The following is a 19,190-nucleotide window of genomic DNA, read 5'->3' as shown; positions in this document are numbered from 1 at the left end:
TCTAAATTTACAGAATGACTGAAATCATTAGATTTGCAAATAGCAGCTGTCTCAGTGTAAGAGCCTTCTTAGGAAGGTAAGATAAGCTTTTGTGGGCCCAGAAAGGAGGGAGTTTAGTGACCACAGCACTTCTAACCAAAGTTCATTTATTTCATGAATTTCATTGCAGTTACTGCAAGACTGCAAAATTTGCAATACTGACTGTGGTAGCTTTCAGTCCATGAGAGATGACAAACAGCAATCATAATAGGTTTTGTGGTGAAAGGCGAGAGTTCTTACACACTGGAGTTGCTGTCACCCTTGTACAAAATGCAGTTTATGAGCTCCTCTGTGTCTTGCTGGCCTCCAGAAATACATAGCTGCTTTGCTTATTTGAAAGTACTTCATTTTGCAAATTTAATTAAGTTTGAAAGTACTTAATAAATGCTTCCTTTTTGCGTCTCAAAGTGCAAACAAAAAAAAATCCAACAAACAACTTTTCAGATACTCAGTCGGATCTCCAACAAAATTTCCAGACAAATTTGATAGGCATTGCTTTGTCCTGAAACAGCAAGAGTGTTATTGATTAAATTATGAAGAGATTGAGAGTACTATACTTGACATTTCTCTCACTTATGCTGCACGATGTATGTTGGCACTTTGACTAACAGAAGTCAGCCCTTTTATAAAGAAGAACATCAAAAGTGCTATTTTGTATATCTGTGCATTTTTATTTTAAGCCTGTTTTGGACTTAGGAATTCAATGGAAAACATTTTAAAGTGTTTTATTCTCTCTGTGTGTGTATTGATTGGACTTTGCAGCATTTGTTTATTTCAATAAGCCCATCTGTCCCTGAAAAATGTACAGCTGTACACCAGTGCATGCAGAACAGACATGCCAGTAATGATTTTAGTTTTCCCTATCTTTTTCCCCGTCTCCTATTACTAATTCTAAGCAGGTAGAGTATCAATATTGATCTTTGGCAAGAAATAAGCACATGCATAGAAGTTCACAAACAGAATCATCTGAAAGTCATTAATACTAATGGTGAAACCCAAGAATTCACCTCAGAATACATCTTCTGTTTACTCGGATAAATCCAGAATTACAAATTACGGAAAAACGAGTTTTTTACCTAAAGATGCATAACTGTGCAAAGGCTAGGAAAACTACTGCTCATTTTGAAAATATTGACCCCCTCCAGTTCCCCTGTAAAGTTATGAAATTGTTTCCTGAAGAAACACTAGATTAGATCAGCCAATATCATTCTCAAAATAATCATATGTAATTTTATTAAATGAAACTGAAAATCCAAAACTTCATATGAAACTTATAAAGGCATTCTTCAGGATAATACTGTAATATTGAAAATGTAATAGCTGCGCAAATAGTTTTGATACACTTCCCTGGTATCAGCTGCTACTGTTACACAGATTGGTACATCTGTCATTTTCAGGTCATTTTACGAAACCAAGGGAGCCTACTTCAAAGGCCACAGAGTATATGAAATAGGTTGAAATATCAAGTATTATTGCAAATAATTATTGAAAAGCTATTTACTAGCTGGGCTTCAGCTATATATCTTTCTGTAACTTCCTTAAAACTTCCTGGGGGAAAAATTGCTCTAGTAATATAACTTTCTTAATTGGGTTCAGTTTATGTCTTCCACGTATGGTGGCAGGATGGATGTTTGTTTTGAGTACAATATGGCTGTCCTTGCATACTAGCTTGCTGTTTTGGCCTTAATCGATGATGCTGGAGAATATCTGAATGAGCTAATTGTTAATCTTTTCTTCTCTTTTCCTCTTGCTTACTGTGCTTTTGCTTCATTTTTTTCTAGATGTTTTTGCTTATTCCTCCTAGTCTGATTTTGCAGTTATAGACTAAGAAGTGGCAAAAGCTCTCAAGATTAACATTCAGGAAAACAAATAAAACAAAGCCTAAGGAGAGCCAAAGGGTGCAAGCTGCTTTCTTTATAAGAAAGAAAAGCAGGGAAATGTCTGGGGCAAAGATGGGGGAGGTTCAATAATCACATATGCAAACTTATACAATTAATATACTGAATTTTGTATTTCTAATTATCAATTAATATAATATGTATATGTGCAGTTGCACATATATGATAAATTGATATGTTGCTTAAAAACCAACTTGATTAGCATTATACTTTTAGAAGAAGAATAGTGTATATAGCATGTGTTAGTGAAGTAATTCATTATTTATTCAGGTTCACTAAGTGAAACTACATGCCAACATATTTGTGTTCCCTCCTTAATCTACTAAAACAATTGATCCATGTTCATTTGTGTAACCGTAGAATCTCTCTCCTGCTAGGTTATCCTGTTGTCTGTTTCTCTTTATCCAATATAGTGCAGTTCTTATTCTCCCTATATTTAGCGTCTGTTACTAATTTAATCTTTTAGCCTAATAGTCAATTTATGTTAATCTTCTTTCTTTTTTCCTTGCACTTTTTTATTTTTCTTCCGATGCTTAAAATAGAAGTGGAGCAAAAAGGTAAATAACGTATACAGTCCAAACCCCAGCTCCTTGTTATGTGCCTTATGGATGTTAACCTCTTCCCTTCCCCTCCCCACAACACTCTTATATTATGATAATCAGCAGGATCTCATAAGTACACCTCATAAAGAAGTCGACTATTTGCAATAAAGTGACTTGGCTGCTTAAAGTAGGTGGCGGGGTATAGTGTCTGAAGTACTTGGGCTGGAGGGAAGACTCCCTTGCTTTTTTCTCTCCCTTTCTCTTTGTCTTTCTTTCCCTCTCTTTCTCTCACCCTTGGGTAAATTCTTGTTAATCAAGTGTCATCTTGCCTGGCTTCCAGAACCCTCTCCATAGCATGCCATGGTTACAGGGTTTCCTGGTCTGTTTCATTCATTGCTTTGGTTGTGTTTTGTTTTCTCTGCTCCTAATTGCTTTCTCTATATACCTGATGATTTGTTTTGTTCCTTTATTTTTAATCGAGGCACCTCCTTTTTCAGCCTCACCACTTCTTAAAGTTCTAAACAAGTTGATGTGATTTTTTTTGGACTGAAATGACCTAGCACACTGCTGCACACCAGTTAAAAGCTCTGGAGCGTTAATGTGTACTCACTAAAAGTCTGAAACGAAAATGCAAGAGTAGCTCTACATTTTCAGCTGTCTGTGTATGCCATTGAGCCTTGGTCTGTACTAGTGAAAACTGTTCCCATCCACTTTCCATACTGGTACAGCAAGAACATGGTAACTTTAAGAAAAGTGGATGATAAAGGGTGATAATTGCATTAATTATAACATAAGGTATAATCTAGTGCCAATTAAATTGATTTTTTTTTTCTTCCTGACACAGTCATTATGATTTACCTACCTTTTTGGTTTTTTTTCTTTTTTATTTTTTTTTTTTTAATTTTTATTATGAGACAGTCTTAATTTGACGTAATTCTTGTCTTACTTCTCTCTGTGACTGTTAGTTTTTGTTTGCCCGGGGACGTTGAAAGCAATTGTGGACTCACCGTATTTATATGAAGCTGAACAAAAAGCAGGTGCTTGGTGCAAAGATCCTCTCCAGGCTGCAGATAAAATATACTTCATGCCATGGACTCCGTATCGCACGGATACTTTGATAGAATATGCTTCGTTAGAGGACTTCCAGAACGGACGCCAGCAGACGACGTACAAACTCCCAAACCGAGTGGATGGCACTGGATTTGTAGTGTATGACGGCGCTGTCTTTTTTAACAAGGAGAGAACTCGGAACATAGTAAAATTTGACTTGAGGACTAGAATTAAGAGTGGAGAGGCCATAATCAATTACGCCAATTACCACGACACCTCTCCGTACCGATGGGGAGGAAAGACTGATATTGACTTGGCAGTTGATGAGAACGGCTTGTGGGTAATTTATGCTACTGAACAAAACAACGGGATGATAGTGATTAGCCAGCTGAACCCCTACACCCTGCGCTTCGAAGCCACCTGGGAAACGACCTACGACAAGCGGGCAGCGTCCAACGCGTTCATGATCTGTGGGGTCCTGTACGTGGTGCGGTCGGTGTACCAGGACAACGAGAGTGAGACCGGCAGGAACGTCATCGATTACATCTACAACACCAGGTTGAGCAGAGGAGAGCACGTGGACATTCCTTTCCCCAACCAGTACCAGTACATCGCCGCAGTGGATTACAACCCCAGGGACAACCAGCTGTATGTGTGGAATAACAACTTCATTCTGCGATACTCCTTGGAGTTCGGCCCACCTGATCCTGCCCAAGGTAAAAATTCCTTTTTTTTCCTCATTTTTGATCTCTTTGTGTTTCCATTCAGAGCAATGAGGTACGATATTTTTGGTCTTAGTTTAGCTCATGGCAGAAAGGTGAGGAAGGGTTTTTTGTCTGCACTGTGCTGATCTGAGCAGCATTGCAGCAGTGCAAGACAAATTTGCAGAACCTGTGAGGAGAAATAGAATTACTTTATTTGGTTTACAGGCTCGTGCTTTTCTTTTTATCTTTTTTTTTCTTTATTTCTTTTTTTAAATATAAGTGTGTAGCTTTTGTGTGTTTGAGAATGAGTTGGGGAATTACTTGCTTTATACCATCAGTCAGTTTGACTCTGATAGCTAAACTGAGTTGGAGTTGCTTCATGCTGAGCCAGAAGCCTTTTCCCATCCGCTCGGTGTTACCTGTCTTCTGAATTGATTACAGCATACACGCATACCTTTTAACTTCTTGGCGCCAGCAGTGGAAAGCAATGTGTGCTGGGAGGTCCCAGAGGAGACGTATGGGGTTAATGTGCAATACCAAGCATAAGTATTTTTCCGCAGCCTTATTTTCACAGTTTCTAATGTCGGGTTAGACAAGATTGTCTGACATCTTTTTAGTGGATTTCTCAGTAAGCCCCTTACAATTGCACTCCAGCTCACTGGAAGTTAGTACTACTTCGTAAAAGGAAAGATACTAACTGTCAAAAGAGAAAAGAAAAACTGAGGTCTTTAGGTGTCAGAAATCCCTAAAAATGACAGGAACAGGCACAGCCACATATTAACATCTACAGAGGGGAGTAAATACCGGGAGAAATGCTCTGTGACGGAAGATGTATGCAGCAAAGGCTGCTTGAGCAATGAAGGTAATACTTCACTTCTCTCATCTAACTGCTATGCATGTTTAGCAGCCGTTTTTTCTACTTCAAGAAAGTAGCAATAATGACTTCTCCACATGAAAAGTAGCTGTCCTGCTTCAGCGAAGCTGATTCATGCACAGCAGTGCAAACTGTAATATGCACACAAGTATAGCAACACACATACAGCTTTTCCAGCTGTGCTGCGTGTGAGGCAGCAGAACAGGGTGGTGTAGAACCAGTATGTTAGTGATCTCCAAAGCTATGGGTGATCTGTCCAGTGTCCTGCAGATCTCCCTGGCAATACCTGGCTGGGCTCAGGTGGGTTCCAGGTGTTTGGGGAACTGACTGGCCTTGCTCTCTGTACATCGAGCAAGCCCATTCCTCAGGGAGGCTTTGGGACTGCTCTTAGCAGAGAGATAAACCACCTATGTAATTAAAAAAAAATTAAAGCTTTAGTTTTCATACATTCTAATGCATGCCACTTTTCATTCAGTTCAACTGAGACAAAGATGCATTTTAAATTCTCCAAAGCTTTAAGAGTAAGAGGAGAAAATGGAGGTGCAGGCTCTAAGTAGCTTTTGCAGTTCAGACAGCTGCCGTGAATGTGGAAAAAGCTAATCTTTAAGTCATTGCATAGAAGGAAAAGTGTAAAGGAAAAGCAGGGGCAGAAAAGGTTTTGTGGAATCCTTCACTTTAGTAAACCTCAAAAGGTCTCCAGTAAGATATTTCATAATGTTTTCATTATGAGAGAGTCTTCAAGATCTTAAGTTACAGCGTATGTTCTGGCCGCATCCCAACTGCTATCAAAACCAGATTTGGGGTATCCACCAGCACCCTTTTCTCTTCCTGGGTTCCTTGCTGGCATGCAAGGCCGGAGCAGAAATAGTTTATTCCAACAAGACCTAGACAAGAATGGGTCCAGGGCACACTGCAGGGTACTTGCCTCTCCTCTGAGCTATTTGCCCATTCACCCATGAAGACAGGAAAGGAATATTTGAGTAAGTTATGAGTTTGGGTTTTAAATGCATTAGGACATCAATAAATGTCTTTTGATTCTGGTCTTTTTAAAATATAAAAACCAAATGACATTCATTTTATTTGAGTATGTGATGCATATGTTCACATATTTTTCCTTAAATAAAGCCAATACCCAATATTTTAATTTTATATGGGTATGTACATTGCAAATCTAAGAATATGTTTCAGGTCATTTCCTCTTTTGCCTAAGCCAATTGCCTGTAGTTAGAAACTACTAAATGAAAGGAAAAATTATCTAACATAATCATCTTTGAGATGTTCTGCTGTAAAAGCAAGGAGAAATTCTTTACAGTGTCTACTTCTATATTTATTTCTATTATATTTCAGTTCCTCTTTGTTTCAGCATAAATTCTGTAGAAATTGCAGCTCAGTCTTTTGACTAATATACAAAAGACCTATGTGTGTAATACAAACTTGGATTTTTTGTCTCATACGGAATTAGATCAGCTTTTAAGCATGCTTGATGAAGGGCATTTTTGTGCTTCTTTTATTATAATTTGGTTTGGGTTTTTTGTGATCAACTCAGATTTCTTAATCATCTACTCAACAACATAGGAATTACAGTAACGTTCTGTAAGTCACCTAACACTAGAACTTTCTTTTAGTGTCCTTTGCCATAGTACTTTAATATCAAGTATTTAATGGTGTCACAAGGTCAGTGTCTCAAAATTGGAAGTCATGGCCCTTTCTTTTTGAATGGTTAACTTGGGGCCATTGTGGAAAACTCAGTTATCTGTGTTCCCTCCGTTGCCAAGTGAGAAATAATGATAGATAAGACACACACTGATTTTAGGTTTTTTCTCTATATATCTGTCTTGGTTATTAGTTTTTGTCTACACCGGCATGTCCAGCTGCTAAGTGCTTCAAAAACACCAGTCTTTCTTCCTAGATGAAAGATGAATTTGTCATACTAGAGTTGCACTTTCCCTTCAAATCTGCTCTCAGGGCCAAAACTTGGACTCATCCATGTCCTGAAACTCCTGGCTTTGTTTTCTCTGTTGTCTCCTTCATTTTTAAATCTCCCTGTTGACACCTCTGAAATACCACTGTCATTAACCTAAAGTTGACCTTGCTCTTGCTGCAAACCCACACCATTTTCTCTTCTTGCAACTTTCCCTGTATCCCTGTTTTCTTAATCTTCAGGAGAAACTCGTCAGATTTCTAAAACTGTGGATGCTAGAGAGAGACTACTGCTTTAGTACTCAGACAGTGGGGTCTGCTGCCCTCAGAACTCCTCCCTTAACCTTATTCTTTTTACGTTATTTTTCTCCTTGCTTCTCTTAGAAATTATAGTACACAGATGTATCATAGAATGATGGAAAGATCATTAAGTCCAACTATAAAGCTCATCCTGCTGAGTCCACCACTGAACCGTGTCCCTGAGCTCCACGTCTGCACATCTGATGCTGAGCAAATGCCCCAACTGCATTTGCAAGGGGTCCTTCAGTTTCTGCAGTGCTTGTGTCTGCCAAGAAGATGCATTTGCAAGGTGTCTGCCAAGACAATGCTATGTGTAAAACGTTCAGCCTGCAGCTGGTGTGGCTGGTACAGATGCAGAAATGGTTTTCAGAGCTACAGCTGTCGAGTACCGCTCAGATGTTGCAGAAGAGCATGTTTTCTAAGATTTAGTGTAAAAAGCATTTAAAAATCAAAGCCCTAATTTAAAAATGAAATAAAATATGTCAGGCCTTGCGAAAATCCCCTGAAAATTTTGAGACAAACCAGAGTTTTTATATCCTTGGTGAATTTAGTGGATATATCCAGTTACATTCTTTCTACAGGGGGTACCAAGGGTCCAAATGAATCCTTGCTGAAACAGGAATTTTTGGAGGAATTTTAAGTTAAAAGACCAAGAAGAATGAGGGAATTTTCCCACTAAAAAGTGAATATGAGCATTGCATTGTAAGGTTTCCTTGGTAACAAAAAGAAGATAAATCCTTTTGTTCTGTGTTAGTGCATTAGGGAGAAGTATCATCTACACTCATCCCAATTTGTGCTAACTGTTCAAACTGAAGTTGTTTCCCCTTTTGTGCCGCGATACCCATCAGTAGGTATTATTGGATCACTGCCGGAAGAAGTGGATGTTGTGAGTGTGGACAGAACAGAAACTCGGAGGGTAGCATCACCAAGGGCTTGAAGTAAAAGGAAACTAGTGCAACACCAAGAATCCACAAGAAAGTCCTGCAGCAAATTAAGTAAATTGGGTGTATCAAATCTGATAGACTACAGATAAATGAAAGAGTGGTTGTACATGTAAAGACAATATAATGGGGACCAGAAAGCATATTTCTTAGCCACAGGTATTTTGCTTTTTTTTTTTTTTTGTCACGTGTTATAATTTTCAAGGTATAAATTTATAAATGGCTGTGTAAACATTTCACTTTCAATTGAATGGGATTTGGCAGGGTCAATAGAGTACTGGCTTACACAAAGCTGGAGTAACCTATAGGTGACTCTTAGTACCTTCCCTGCTATTCACTGAAGCACAAAAACAGGTACAGAGGAGTTATAAGCAGAAGTCAGGAAAATTGTGATTTGCACAGGTTTCTGTTGCTTTACACGGCAGCTCAGGGTGTGACACCTTTCGAGAATAAAAGTGGTCACATAGATTTTCATGTGTCCAAATAAATTGAAATACCTGACCTGTAAGAATATACATTTAACTGAAAAAATCCATGCAGCTGATTTTCTCAAATGGCCTGGATGCCAGAGGGAAGAATGAAGCCATTTTCAGAAAGTGGCACATCATTTGGGCACTACAGTTAACACAATTGTAAATCTAAGGTTAGAGTTGCATTTTGGGTGGGGATATTTTTGATTTGGCTTGGCTTAGTTTTTTTTTTTTTTAAGCTTATTTTATGCCTGCCTAGAATAGAAACCTGTTGGCAAGGAGTACTAGATAGCTTGTGTGCCTTCTCTAAATCTGCTCTTCACTGTCAGTTGGGGAAAGAAAGTTACTATTCCCCTGCTGTCCTACAGCAATTGTGTTAAGTTTTTTATAGACATCACACTGCTAAGCAGGTGTTGAGTTTTACTCCAGTGGTGTCTTCATTTTTAGTAACAGATAGGATACATTACTGTTTAAATCAGCTGTTAGGACCTACATGAAACAAATACAAATTAATTACGCCTCAATTTGAGTCTTTAGATTTACTTCTTATTACTCTTTTCTCATATTTTCTTAATTTTAATGACTGTCTTCAGCTTATAGTAGAAAGAACCTGTTCTTAATTAAAAAAAAGGAGGCAGAAGAGATTTCGGTTTTCTCCTCAGCATATCAAGCCTAGTCAAAAAGTCAAAATAGAATCTCCAATTTAAAAGTGGCCTTTGTGGAGTTGGACAAAAACTACATATCTACATACCCCTGCTGCTTAGAACAATAGGTTAATACCTTGACATGGAGTTTCTTCTTCTCAGTTGCAGCCTATTAATCATCACTGCCATTGTCTTGTATTGGCAAAGTGCTGTGCAGGGCAGAGCCCGCAGATGCCACTGCCCTCAGCTCTCGGAACGTGACACTTCAGGTGGTGGCAGCTGTCATGTGTCTTCTTGCAGCTCAGGAGAACGGCCTAGCGGACTAAGTGCCCACAGGTCATTAAAGACAAAATGACCTGCCTTCTAAAAGCTAGACTGTTCCTTGAAGTGAAGTGTTTGGTGGTTTCCTATTTTTCATCCACCTTCTTTCCCAGACTTCCAGCACTGTCTGATGTTTCCTGGTGCATTCTTAAATATGCTGGGTTCTTTTTTTTTTTAAATTTGATTAAAGAGAAAAGCTCTTAGAAGTTATCTCCAATTTTTTTTCAGTTTTTCTGAGAGAGGTGGTTTAAAGTTTTTGTCTTACAATGAGAGATTACTAATATATTTCTAAGCATGAAGTACTACCATGCTACTACTATATACTGCTACCATTTCTAAGTGTGTAGTACTACCAGGCAGGTAATTTTTGAATCATGGGTGATAGGCTTCAAAATTGATTTTAGTGGAGAGCATGAAAATTTTACTAATTAAAGTTGTGTAATGACATCAGAATTATTTTAGCTCAGGATGCAACACCAAATATGTTCTGAAAATTGTTACCTCACTGCTGAACTTCGAAGTGTTTTATGAATTCTGACACTGATATTTTACTCCTGAGACAAAACTGTCCTAAACATTACAGGGTGTAAGTAGTAATTGCAACAATGCTAATACACATTTTGATGTTCAAATGTGTATTAATTAGCAGAGTGTATTAGGGGATGGATCGTAATAATTGGTTGTCCCCTGCGTTATTCTCCATCCCCACGAGCTCCCTGTTCCCGTGGACCTGATTCAGCAGGCCTTGCCTGACACTTGTGCAAGTGATTGCAAAAGCTTTTGACAAATGTTAATTGGGGAAGCACTAGAAGGCTGGATGCATTGTAATCAAAAGCAAATTAGAGCAGCTTCACAAGATGTCAGGCAAGCACTTGCAGAACAGATCTGGGGGTTTCAGTGGTAGCTGGCTACACCACAAGTTCAGCACAGTTACACAGGCTGTGTTCAAGCAGCCAAGAATGAAGAGAAGACAGGCTCTGCAGAAGTTGGTGAGCAGGAGAGGGATGATAGGCACATCTTTGCTTTTAGTCTTGAAAAACAGATCATGATGCTCAAAACTTCACCCTAAATTCCTGTGAAAATAAAAAAAAAATGAAGTAATATGCTAAGCTTCTAATATAAGTGAAGCATAATTTAAAAAGGGTTTTGAGAAAATCATTTGCCAAACTGCTGAAACTTAATATGCAAAACACTAACTTACAAAACAGCTGCTGAAAAAAGTGAGACTGATATTCTTTGGGGTTTTTGTGTGGGGGGGACAGGTTTGTTTTTTTGGTTTTTTTGTGGGTTTTTTATGGTTTAATTTAGAGATTTAGAGAAGCTGGATTGTCCAGTAAATCAGAGTTAAAGGGCCTAGCAGAACAAGAAAGAAAGAGAAAGAAAAAAGCCAAATATATTTTTCATGAGCTTATTTGTTCTCAACACAAGCATCTGTTGTTTTCTGTGCCTGTAAAGCATTTTGAGCACTAACGGATATTTGGAAATAATTATTACTGTTGTAGTTGCTTTGCTCACTTGCATTGTTTCTCAATATACATGTGAAAGTGTTGCACAGCCATTCCAGACTCCACTAACACTAACTTACATTATCTCTCCAAAGCCTGAAAACCCTCGCATGTCTTGGGCTGTACCTCAGCAACTCCAGCCATGAGCTCCTGCTGTGGGTCAGCGGCAGGAGCAACTGCACATCCTGAGCATGAGGGATTTGGCCTAAGCCTGTCCTGGTGTTTCATAAAAGATGAAAACTTGGTCCTTGCCACTGGCTTGTATGAGTTGTGCCTTCATACCTGCTTTATCAAAAAAGGATGTTAAGGCCCCAAATGTTCAAAGAGGAGGACGCCATGCACCTGCTGGGTGCTGCCTGTGTTTGGAGCTAATCAGGCATGCAGCTCTCTCAAGCAGAATGACTGCTGGGTAGGAAGATGTTATCACAATTATTGCCCTGGAAGGTGTGTGCTGGGTGACTTGAAGTTTTGGGGTCTGTTTTTCCAAAATGGTCTCGTTAGTTACAGCCCGCTGCCTTTGTTGTTAAAGCTGGACTACATTGTTCACGGCACACTGATTCAACAGATTCTATCTATTGAGTTGTTCCTGCTGCAAATGTGATTAAGTAATCTTTAATTGCTTTGAGCGTGTTTGTTATGTACTGATAACTCACTAGTATGCCTTTTAGCTTTTAGGAATGTAACTATCAATTTTTATTACAGAAGAGATTATTTGGAGAATGTGCTGAAACATCATAACAGTATGAGCCGGGAGTGAAAAAAACAGAGCCCCAAACAAAGTCAAAGTTATATCTTAAGCACCCAGAAAAGCAATAAGAGTAATATTAAGATAAAGGAAAGGAGACACCGGAGAATCCTTGAAAGCTACATAAATAACTTTTAAGTAACTTTTTTGTATATATAGTTCTGAAGTAATTTACTTTATTATTACTCTGATTTTTCCCTGTGCAGTGCCTACCACAGCAGTGACAATAACTTCTTCAGCAGAGCTTTACAAAACCACCGTGTCAACCACTAGCACAACGTCACAGAGAGGTCCTATAAGCACAACATCAGCTGGAGGAACAAAGGAAGGAAGCAGAGGACCCAAACCACCACCACCCATTTCCACAACCAAAATTCCTCCCGTGACAAGTTTTTTCCCTTTGCCAGAGAGATTCTGTGAACCGACTGAGGCCAGGGGGATTAGCTGGCCTCAAACACAAAGAGGAATGATGGTTGAACGCCCTTGCCCCAAAGGAACACGAGGTATTGTCTTTAAAAATATATCTTGGTTTCAAGCAGACATTCAAAAGCAGTGTGCAGCTCTCTCATGATGAATATTTTTTTTTAATCTCAGGCTGTCTATCACATGATTTTTTTTTTGTCACCCAGAGAGTGCAGTATCTACAGGCAATGGTCAAGTTACAATCTGCAGACATCATTTGAGCGTAGCCACAGAATTACCTTGCGCTTGCACTTTTGTGAATCCAGGTCAAATTTTAGGGCATTGCTTGAGGACTGTTGTGAAATATGCTTACAGCTGCCTTTCTCATTATGAACTCCCCTCTGGATGAGCTCCAGGAAAAATCAAGGGCTTTTTGTTTGTTTGCAGAAAAACGTCTGGTACTTTTCACTGACTTTTTTTATTGCTCTTTGTAATTTACATTATTTCCTTACGTTTTTGTCAATTATTGTCAAGTACTACCATTAGCAGCATTCACAATTGAATGTTGTTTAGGAGCACAGTGTAGCCAATTTCCTGAATGCATGCAGAAAAATGGTCTCCATTTCACTGTAGTTTTCTACATCTGTTGTAGGAACTGCCTCATATCTCTGCGTGGTCTTAACGGGAATGTGGAACCCCAAAGGCCCTGATCTTAGCAACTGTACCTCACACTGGGTAAATCAGCTGGCTCAGAAGGTTGGTTGAAACCTTTTAATCTGGCATACACTGGTGATTAAGGATTTTAACTCTGAGCATTAATATTTCAGTTTGTTGAGGTTGTCTTTATTACTTTTCATTAAAAGTAGGAGTTATGTGTACTCCATGTGCAAAGCACTGGCCAACAGTTAGGCTCTTATTTGTGTTTTAGTATGCCCTCTCCAAATTCTTACATTGAATTTGTGATTACATGTTCTCATCACTATTTAAAAAAAAAAAAGTAGCTTTGCTTGTTTTCAAAATCCAAGAGCAGTATTTGCTTAAAAAATCAAATACTGTGAAACACACAGCAAAACCTGTGGTATGCAGCAAGAGTTTTTTTCTTCAGTAAAAATTACACAGTAATAGATAGGTTTTTGCCTGAGTGCATTGATAACAGTATGATTAGACCACAGAACCACTTTCTGTGTTTTCTTTCCCTACTGAGATTTACAAAGTTTATGAAAACTGGATAATTTGTTGTCAGTACAAGGCTACTTGACTTTCAAATGCCTCAAGCACTGGTATGAACAAACAGATTTCTTACTGTCTGATAATGGCAGTAAAATAAAAGTGAGGATAAATAGAAGATTGAGCCCAAAAGTCCCACTCAGATTTCTGGTTTTGATGGCTGTTAAGAACTGCTTTTGTGTGTCACGGATCTAAGAACCTTTAATCTTCTGAGATAAAGAGAACGTTATTGGTCTCAATTAGTTACAGATTTCAATGTATGTGCAAATGGTTATTTCACCACAACAAAGGTACACAGGGAATCGGAATTAGGAGCCGCAAGCAGAACAAGGGACCCTGCTGAGATAATATAAACTGTCATTTCAGATCAGAAGTGGAGAAAATGCTGCTAGTCTGGCCAATGAACTGGCTAAACACACCAAAGGACCAGTCTTTGCTGGTGATGTTAGTTCATCCGTGAGGCTGATGGAGCAGCTCGTGGACATTTTGGATGCTCAGCTTCAGGAGCTAAGGCCCAGTGAAAAAGACTCTGCTGGAAGGAGTTATAACAAGGTACACACCTCCCATCACCTCCTCCCGCTGGGATAACAATTGCTCTTGGGTTTGGTATTTTTTTCCTTTCAGAAATATTAATCTTTGTACTTTGTTCCTGCATGTGTATAGTTCTGGAATAAGCATATGAGAGAAAACAGCAGTAAATACACAGCAGAAAGTTGTAATTACCTTCTTTGGGGAATAAGATATAATTCACAATAGCTGACTGGTCCTAAAATACATAGCTGTGTCCCATATTAAAATCTGGAATGCATTATAACTAGTGTGAGGGAAATGAGTATTAGCTCTCAAAAATTCTGTAACAAATCAGCATGTTTATCCAGTGATTTTTTAACCCTGAACATGTAATAAAATCAGTGGAATTCTGCATAGGTGCAGGGTTTTATTTTATTCCAACTTCCTGCAGAATAATAACACTTTCTTAGGCTTCTAAAGACACCAACATGACTTATAATTTATCTTTATAAAAATGCCTTACTACACATATCTAAAATGTGAATTAATGTTTTCTCTGGAAACATGTTCCAAGAAACATTTCAGAGAAAATGTGTCTTTGTGGTTTAAATACAAATTACAGTGTTATTACCTTTCCTCTTTTTCTCAGAGGAAATGCTGTATTTCTCAGCCTCTTCCTTGCGTGAGCCTAGTCAGCAAGCCACAAATGAAATATTTTTTCATCCTCCTTTACAGAGAGAGAGATCCATGCACTTCTCTTTTATTTTGGCAATAGTTTTATTTACAGTCCCTAGATGCCCTTAAAATAGTTTTCCCAGAGACACATCAAGTGCCCACACATGGATTTTTTCCTTTGACCTTTTCATACAAATCTCACCATTTGGGCAAAAGATATCTAAACACCTGAGTAAAGGTTGCTGTGCTGCTTTTGGCTGGGGTAGAGTTAATTTTCTTCACAGTGCCTCTTTTCTCTAGTATGGGGCTATGTTTTCGATTTGTGCTGAAATATGTCTTCCATATTTTGGATAATATAAAGATGTTTTTCTTAATGCTGAGCAGCACTTTCACGCGTTTTCTTCTTTTTGTACTGCCTCACTGACAAGGAATTTGGGAGTGCATGGGATTTTGGGAGGGGACGCAGCTGGGACCTCTGAGCCCAGCTGACAAGAGGGGTATTCCAGACATCATATTCAGCACATAAAGCTGGTGGGAATTAGGAAGAAGTGGAGGACTTCGAAGTTATGGTGTTTGTCTTCCAAGTAACCATTACATGTGATGGAGCTTGGCTTTTCTGGGAATGGCTGAACACCTGCCTACCCATGGGAAGCAGTGAATTAATTCCCTGGTTTATTTTCATGCACGGCTTTCATTTTACCTATTGAACTGTGTTCATCTCAACTCATGGATTTTCTCAGTTTTACCCTTGTGATTCTTTCCCCTATCCTGCTGGTGAGCAAATGAGCAAGTGGCTGTGTGGTACTTGGTTGCCAGCTGGGCTTAAACCACAGTTGGGAAAAAGACGTTTCCTGTTGTGATGGTCTTTTGTAATCATCGTGGACAGAAGCTAGATTGATGTCCAGGCTATCGTTCAAAATCAGGATTTGAAACACCAGAGTATTTTTTTTTCTCTTTCTGAAATTTTCCAGAATCTTTCTAACTTCTGATTTTCTTTTTCCTTATTAAAAAGCTCCAAAAACGAGAGAAGACGTGCAGGGCTTACCTTAAGGTATATCTCCTGTGCTGTCACCCTGCTTTCTCCCTGCTTCAGCAACCTGCCACGCTTTATCATCTTGCTGCATGATCCTATGTATTTCAGTCTTTGATAAATGTGTATTGTGCCCCATATCAACTTTACAAATGTTGGCTTTGCACAGGTATAACACTCAGAAAAAAAAAATAAGATCAAAGTTCATACCTTTTGTACCTTAACTTGTTAAAAACTAAAAAAGCAGAAGGGATTATTATCTGAATTGGAAGTAACATCTCTCTTGTAATAAAATTTTGGGTAGGGGGAAAAAGCTTGCAACTCAAAGAAATTAGTTCACCTTGGTAGAATTTTATATCAAAGACTGTTTGGAGTTAATTTGCTTGCAAGAAAAATGTATGTTATATAGTTTGCCTTGTGTCTGTTTTTATGCATAGTAAAATCACTCTCTCTTACAGTTTTAAGAATTGTTGCAATTCAGTGACTTGAGGATACAATGCAAAGACAAACATTTCTCTAACTTCATTAGTAAAATGTCTGCCACGTGTCTCATTAACCAGGCTATATAGAAGGCGTGTAACACATTGCTACCTGATTTCCAGTTCCTTCCATCAGCTGTAGAATGGTTGCCTGCAGTGGCCAGCCCCTTTTCTGCAGTACAATGCCAGTAATGCCACCTCGCCCCTACGAAGGGGAGAAAAAAGTCCTAGGACAGACATGTCTGGCTCTGAAAAATTTTATTGCACATTTTTTCAGAACTTCTTTTAAGATACTGATTTGTACTTGTACCCTCTGAGGTGAAATGTAAGAATTATTTTTGGAAAGAATTTAAAAATACTTTACAACATAATAAAAAAAATCAGACTCTTACTGAAAAGAGTTTTCTCTGTACAGGGCGCTTCTGTCTTTTATCCTAAAGCCCTAGAAGTGGATGGGAGATGTCCAGTTATAGAGAAATTTGACAAAAAAGACAAAGATCGGGAGAGAAATTCACTTCTCAAGTAATAATAATTGTAATAGGTTTTTACTAGAAAATATTTTTCAATAGTAAAGGATAATCCAGCAGGTGTGGTTTGGGTAGAGTGGGCTTTTCTGCTTCCTTTTCATTAGTAAGCAGGATCACGAGAAGAGCAGTAACAAGGCTGCTCCAACAGCTGTGTCACAGAGGCTGTGGGGTTTTTCCCACCCATTTGCCTCTGTCTGAGAGGAGAAGCACTTCAGAAATATAACTGGGCAGGTGATGATTTTCCACAAGGAAAATGCAGAGTTAGGCTATCCCATAATAAATTAAAAGCATATCCTGTCAATGAATGCATACGTCACTGCTATATGGCGATACGTGAGCAACCAGAGCAGAACCTTAATTTCCAACTGGTGTCATTTTCTGTAGGTCTCAAATGGGCTTCTCTGCTTAGATAAGGCTAATAAACCTCTTGAAATTACAAATCAAAAGCTGACTTACACTATGCAAATGAAGCAAGTTCCCACTTTGTGACAGAGAATTCATTTGTACCTCAGATTAGAGGCTCCAATCTGTATTTCTTAGTGACTAATGAATCTGGCCTCTGCAGACCAATTTCTGTTCCACTCTAATTCATGGCTGCAGCAGTATCAGTGTGAGCATTTTGACTATTCTGTCTCCCATTAGAGAAAAAAAAAAGGCTTTAATGCCACTTCGAAGTATCTTCCACCTGCCAGGAAGGTCATGGTGGCTCACAAAGCAGACAGGAAGAGGATATTAAAATGGATTAGGCTAATTAATCTTGCTCTTGACCAAGTTTTCCCATTCATTTGTTTGCACAATACAGTACTCCAGACTGACATCTTTCTGTTTGTATAATGTGTTCTGTTTCCATTTCCAATGCTTTTAAATTGATCAAACAAATTATATATATATGCTTAACGACGCATTAGAAATAGGTAAATGGGACAGAGTAAACAGGGTGTTAGAGCAGTGCCTGGTGTACTCAATGCACAGCACACTCGGTGCACAGCAACGTTATGCATTAATGTAAAAGCCTGCCTTCAATTGATTACCTGATTACTCTGATTGGATTATTTTGTAAAATAATGTAATCATGTCACTGAATTCTTCTTCCTTTTTTATTATTACCTTATATGCAGCTCAGTGAACCTTAAAGCACGATGATAGAGTTGTTACAAGTAAAACGTTTTAAAATAGCAGCTTTTATTCAGCTTTACAGTTTTGCCGTCACTGATAACAGGAATGGTCAGTGGACATCTTGTTTGCTCTATTGATTTCCTTTTCTAACTGACCTCTGTGCAGGAATGGGAGTTGGTAATCCTTCCAAGTATCTGTGAACAGGTACCAGCAGCAGGAGGGGGAGTGAGAGTGACCAGATCTAATTTATATCCACTGAGTCAGCTTCATTTCATGCCTCCTGTAATAAAGAAGTTCTATTTGTCATAGACAAGTAGTTTATAGTGCTATGGCTGCACTAGTGGGGCTCAGTTTCCAGAGGAGTATTATTGTAATTTTAGCCTAAACTGCGGAGTGCTAATTTTGGCATTAGTATTTTTAAACAGAAGTTATACATTTTGACATTAAGATGAAAACTTCAGGCAAGACTTCTGGCATTTATTGTTATGTTTTTCGGCACATTAATAATACCATGCTTGTATCTGATACAAAACAAGTCAAATTTGCATGTTTACTGCTTGGAGACCACACAATGCTAGTGGCTAGCTTTGCTTCTATTCATGCTAATCCAACAAGCGGATGGAAAATATTTTAATGTTGAAAATAGTGTTCTTGTGCCATTAAATCACAGTAAATCATTCTGACAGTTAAGTATTATAATTGTCGCTACATAACATTGGGAATTTTCCCCAGCTGCCTAGGGCTTCAGACCTAATGATAGTTTTCTAATGAATGCAGGCAGTTGTGGATACAGTGGACAACTTGCTCAGGCCTGAAGCTCTGGAGTCCTGGAAGGACATGAATTCTTCAGAACAAGCCCACGCAGCCACAATGTTACTTGATACATTAGAGGAAGGGGCTTTTGTCTTGGCTGATAATCTGGTAGAACCAAGTAGAGTCTCAATGCCCACAGAAAATATTGGTAAGTAAACTTCTTTTCAAGCATAAGTTAAAGTGCTGTTTATTGCTTTACACAGAAGGAGGAAAAAGTGCCCCAGATAGCGACATATATTCTGAAGGTTGAGCTGTGCAACATTTGAGGGAAAAATGACTGCTCCAAAGCAGGGAAAACACACTTTTCTTATTTGGTTCTTTGAAATTAGCCTTCTTCTTTAGTGTCATTGGGACATTATAAAATGGAAAGTAGTCGATGTTACAAAGTTGATTTATCACTGAAAAATCATTAGCAGAACGCGTGGATATGAAGAGTGCTTAAAAGGCAGAGTATGGAT

General features: G+C 38.6%; 1 protein-coding gene across 2 annotated transcripts in view; it reads left to right on the top strand.

Annotated features, from left to right (window-relative positions):
* ADGRL2 (adhesion G protein-coupled receptor L2) overlaps positions 1 to 19,190 on the top strand; it is a 313,675-nt gene that overhangs the window by 264,764 nt on the left and 29,721 nt on the right. For both annotated transcript variants that reach the window (XM_066192572.1, XM_066192571.1), the window contains 7 exons: positions 2,480 to 2,494; positions 3,445 to 4,245; positions 12,160 to 12,456; positions 13,008 to 13,111; positions 13,949 to 14,134; positions 15,780 to 15,818; positions 18,697 to 18,880. In XM_066192572.1, coding sequence (XP_066048669.1) covers positions 2,480 to 2,494; positions 3,445 to 4,245; positions 12,160 to 12,456; positions 13,008 to 13,111; positions 13,949 to 14,134; positions 15,780 to 15,818; positions 18,697 to 18,880 — 1,626 coding nt within the window. The remainder of the gene's footprint in view (positions 1 to 2,479; positions 2,495 to 3,444; positions 4,246 to 12,159; positions 12,457 to 13,007; positions 13,112 to 13,948; positions 14,135 to 15,779; positions 15,819 to 18,696; positions 18,881 to 19,190) is intronic.

The sequence above is a fragment of the Chamaea fasciata genome, unplaced genomic scaffold (assembly GCF_029207755.1).
Source record: "Chamaea fasciata isolate MVZ Bird 193981 ecotype frontalis unplaced genomic scaffold, bChaFas1.0.hap1 SCAF_10, whole genome shotgun sequence".
In the NCBI taxonomy this organism is placed as follows: Eukaryota; Metazoa; Chordata; class Aves; order Passeriformes; family Sylviidae; genus Chamaea; species Chamaea fasciata.
Note: the sequence above shows the minus strand (reverse complement) of the source record. Positions and strands in the feature narration are given on the sequence as shown.